General features: G+C 37.3%; 1 protein-coding gene across 4 annotated transcripts in view; it reads left to right on the top strand.

Moving 5' to 3' along the window:
- itsn2a (intersectin 2a) overlaps positions 1-4,272 on the top strand; it is a gene marked incomplete in the record, with an annotated part of 55,536 nt that overhangs the window by 45,061 nt on the left and 6,203 nt on the right. For all 4 annotated transcript variants that reach the window (XM_014011978.1, XM_014011981.1, XM_014011980.1 and 1 more), the window contains 1 exon segment: positions 2,819-2,940. In XM_014011978.1, coding sequence (XP_013867432.1) covers positions 2,819-2,940 — 122 coding nt within the window.

The raw sequence follows: 4,272 nt of genomic DNA, 5'->3' as shown, positions 1-4,272 counted from the left end.
CATTTACCATTTAGTAAAAATAATAAAAAAAAAGTGAGCTAAATAACAATAAAATGTTAGTGGAAAATTTTTTAACTAGGATTTTACACTCAGCTGAGCTAAATTTAAAAAAAAGTGTTGATAAATTTTTATACATAGATTCCTGAATGATAGCATTTTGTTTAATATAYATTTTCCAGATCATCCTAACTTTTCAGAATTGGTGTTCGGCTTGAAACTAATTGTTAGAAATTTACCTGTAGAACTGATCTTACTCATGTTCCGTATCTTCTTCACTGTGCAGTCCTTCATTTCTCACACAGCCAGTTTTTGTGTGTGTGTGTGTTTGTAAATCTGTGTTTAAATCAGTATTCACAGCTCRTGTGTTTGGACTCCCAGCAGCAGATTTCTTGTTAACAGAACAGAGCGGACGTTTAATCAGTGAACTCGTTAAAACCACGCTCACCGAACACAAAGAAGTTTTCAGTTTAAAAGTGGACGTGATTTTATTACCTGTCGGTCGTGTTCCGTAGACCTGCTGGTGTAAACATTAATAACATTTACATTTCCAGAAATGCATTATTAATGCGCCTGCATGCAAGAGTCCTGTATTAACGTCTCTCCCTCTTTCTTCCATCTCACTCATCTTCCCCCCTTTGCTCCTCCACCTCATCCTCTTTCTGTTTCTTCTGTAGGACAGTAATGCTGGCTTTCCTCTCTGCTCCTCTTCCTCCTCCTCCTCCTCTGTCTCACCCCTTGTGTCTGAGCGAGTAGCCCTGTGGCAGCAGGAAGCCCAGCCAACGAGAACATCCCAGCTCCGCCCTTTCTGCTTGACTTCTTTGGGACTGTGGTGTTCTTTGCTCCTCTGTTACAATCCTTCGTTTTTTGTATTTGTTTTGACTCTTTCCTGCTCCTCCTTACTTTTTGCTGGTTTTACTCTCCTCCTCCTTTCTCTGTGTTTTCCTTAACGTGTCTTTAACTAACTAACTAACCAAGGGAGGGAGACAGACGCAGCTAGATGTGAGTTATTAAAGCTTTTGTACTTTTCACACAAAAGCATGGAACATACAGTTTTGCAGTGCCTCGAAATTACAAAATGATGCAATTTATTTTATTTTATTTTTCTTTTGGTCACAGTCATCTTCCAAAAAAATAACTCAAGAAAAATTTAGGTAGTAGCCCAAAAAAAAGGCAAATAATGCAAACAAACAGCTACTTTGGTCTTGAGATAGTTAACGGAGATCAATATTTTTTATTCATTCCATAAAAAAACAAAATTCTATGTGCAATAAAAAAAACAAAATACAAATTAAATTAAATTAAAGGCGGCAGAGAGAAGAAAAAAAACCTTATATCTGCCCCTTTTTTTCTCAAGTATGAATTCAAACTTTTATAATCTTCATTTAGCAAAACAAAACATTGAATCTTTCTAGAACAACAATTTGAATGGCTACATATTTAATCATTTCGTGTTTTTTTAACAATCTAGTCTTTCATTCTCTTAAACATATACAGTGATGTGGCACTTTTTCAAATTATTCCACAACCTCACTCCTTGGATTGAGGTGCACCGTTCTTTCAAAAATGTTCTAAATTTAGGTTTCATGAACATCTCTATTCCCTTTAGATTATAACAACTCTCTCTCTCTCTTTGCAACATTTATCTGAATATTTGAAGTTAAAGTGTTTCATGTGCTTTATACGTAATAATACCAAGCTTAGCCCAAAAAGTAAGAAAATTTGTTTGTTAGATTAATTCTTTGTTGTGCCAATGCTTCTTGGCAATAWGTCTTACCGTTGGATGCCAAGATTATTTTGTGATGATTTAGAACCAGATTCTCTGGGAGGAACTAAAGACACAGTGGTGTGCAAAATTTAATAAAAATATTCGAAAAACATTAACTTTAAGAATTTCAACACTGGAGATTAACAGATTATAATAAAAAGAAACACATCTAACAATTTCTCACTGTTGCTCATTACGTCCTTATGTCATTTTAAGTCGTAAGAAACCTTATTGGTCAAATAAAAACCGTCAATAATCAAGATATGGCTGTGTTATGAATGATTTTCATCTTATCTGTAAAAGGAAATGTAAGTATTAGCCACCAGGCGTTGAGTGAAACATGTCATCAGTTCAAACGGGAATCATTTAGTTTTCCAAGTTAAGGCTGTGAATAAAAGTGATTTTTTTAACAGGGTTATTTTATTCTTGCACTAACAACATTAAACCTTGCAAAAACGGACCAAGGAGAAGACTCACTGTCGATCAGCGCTCGCTATCTCACTGCTTCAGCTCAGACTAACTGAATGTGTTTTTTTATCACTCGGTCTTTAAATATAACACCAAGTCTGTACTGAACTGTTAATTTCACCAGCAACAAAATATATAAATGAAAAAATGTAGATGTTATAAAACGAAGTAGCTTCAGAGATAATCCCACCATGCTGCTGACACTTACATCCACTTTTTAACCAAGTTTGAACCTCAAAGACTTGAACTACCAGCTGAGTCTTCCACTGCGCTCACGTCAGCTTTAGCCGTTTTCTCATTTACACCTATGCAACCATTTGAACACGAGAGGTGCTTTTATTTTATTTTAGATTTTATTTTTTAATGCAGTCCTCCCTGTAGCAGTGTGGTTAGCATCGCTCGCTGTGTTGCTGCGACTCCAACGTGCCTCATTCTGTGCATTAACTGTAAATAAAGCATCGAAAAACTGGTAATAAACACGTTTTGACATGTTGGATGTGGAGTGGGTTTCTATGTCGTGACTGGGAATAAAAAAATGAGTGTTTGTGCCCGTGTCCGCCGTGCACGTGTGTGTTTGCACCGCAGGGTGTGCAGACCTGATGACACTGGACACAATGACCCCCCAGGAGAGGAAGAGACAGGGTTACATCCACGAGCTCATCCAGACCGAGGAGACCTACGTGGAGGACCTGGAGCTGGTGCTGGAGGTAARAACTGTTGTTTTTGAAGGATTGATGGACAAAGACTTTTAAACGCATCCCAATTCAAGATGGCCACCACAGCCAACAGGCCTTAGAAAACACAAGAATAACTACAACTCTGTCAGTTTTACAGACAGCGAGCTCATTTTTTATGTAATAGAAGCTGAGCACCATCCAAGTGAACTCTGTTTGAAAAATGTTTTATGAACCATTGCAGATTTTTATGCAACACTCAGATTGTCATCACCAGCTGTACGTGTAAAACTCTTGAACATTCAGAGTCAGCCCAGGTCTAGATGGCCTGAAAGTCATCTACATCGCACAGTTCTTCTGCTTTTAAATAGTTCGTTGTTGAGACTAAAGTTGTCAGTTTTTGGGCATGGGTGTTCTCTTTGATGGTGGTTTTAAATTAGACAAACAGATAAGCACAGTTGTAAAATCAAGCTTTTTTCCTGACTGATTGCATCCAGAATGCAGCAGCTCGTCTTTTAACAGGTTCTACAAAAATCTGAACACATGACCCCGATCCTGGCTTCCCTCCACTGGCTCGTTGGCTTTTAAAGTTTATAAAGGTCTGGCCCTGTCATATTTATATGATCTTAGCATCTACACTCCAGAATGAGCACCCTGGTCTGCCAACCAGTTTTTTTTAGATGTTCCTAGATCCAAAAGTAAATCCAGATGTGATCAGGTTACCTCTCCATATTCGGTCCACTGAGACTGTTGGGACTTTTAAATATTTGCTAAAGACCAATCACTTTGAGCTGATGTTGTTTTTTTTTTTATCTTTTTTTTTTTATGTGTTTCTGTTTTATTTTTACTTTTGTTGTATTTTGTGTTTTCAGGCACATTGTTCAATTCTATACCACAATCAAGTAACTATTACCTTCAGTTGCTATGAAATAAAATAGTCTTTAATAAAAATAGACTTTGCGTCATAGCCTCCCTGCTTTAACACACCTGATTCAAATGACTGCAGGGAAACATATATACAGTAACATGCAGGCAGTGTGCCTTGAGGATCAGGGTTGAAAACCACTGCTCTAAAGCATCAGTGGTTCTTAACCTTTTTTGAGTCACCAAACCCACCAGTTTCGTATGCGCATTCACTGAACCCTTTTCATTGATAAATAAAATATGATTCCCCCCCCCAAATTCAAGACAATTTTCCCCCCCAAATTCAAGACAAAGGTATATGTTTTTTTACTGGTGTATAAAATGAGCCGTGCATGAACATCACCTTGCTCAAAGAACAAAACCAACACAGCGCATGAACTCACAACAAATTACAGTATGAGTTTATTCTGGCCCCCAAAAATAATTTGCCCCCATAAAAAA

Source organism: Austrofundulus limnaeus, unplaced genomic scaffold, assembly GCF_001266775.1.
Source record: "Austrofundulus limnaeus strain Quisiro unplaced genomic scaffold, Austrofundulus_limnaeus-1.0 Scaffold86, whole genome shotgun sequence".
Lineage (NCBI taxonomy): Eukaryota > Metazoa > Chordata > Actinopteri > Cyprinodontiformes > Rivulidae > Austrofundulus > Austrofundulus limnaeus.
The sequence above is the reverse complement of the archived record's forward strand: the minus strand, read 5'-3'. Positions and strand labels throughout refer to the sequence as shown.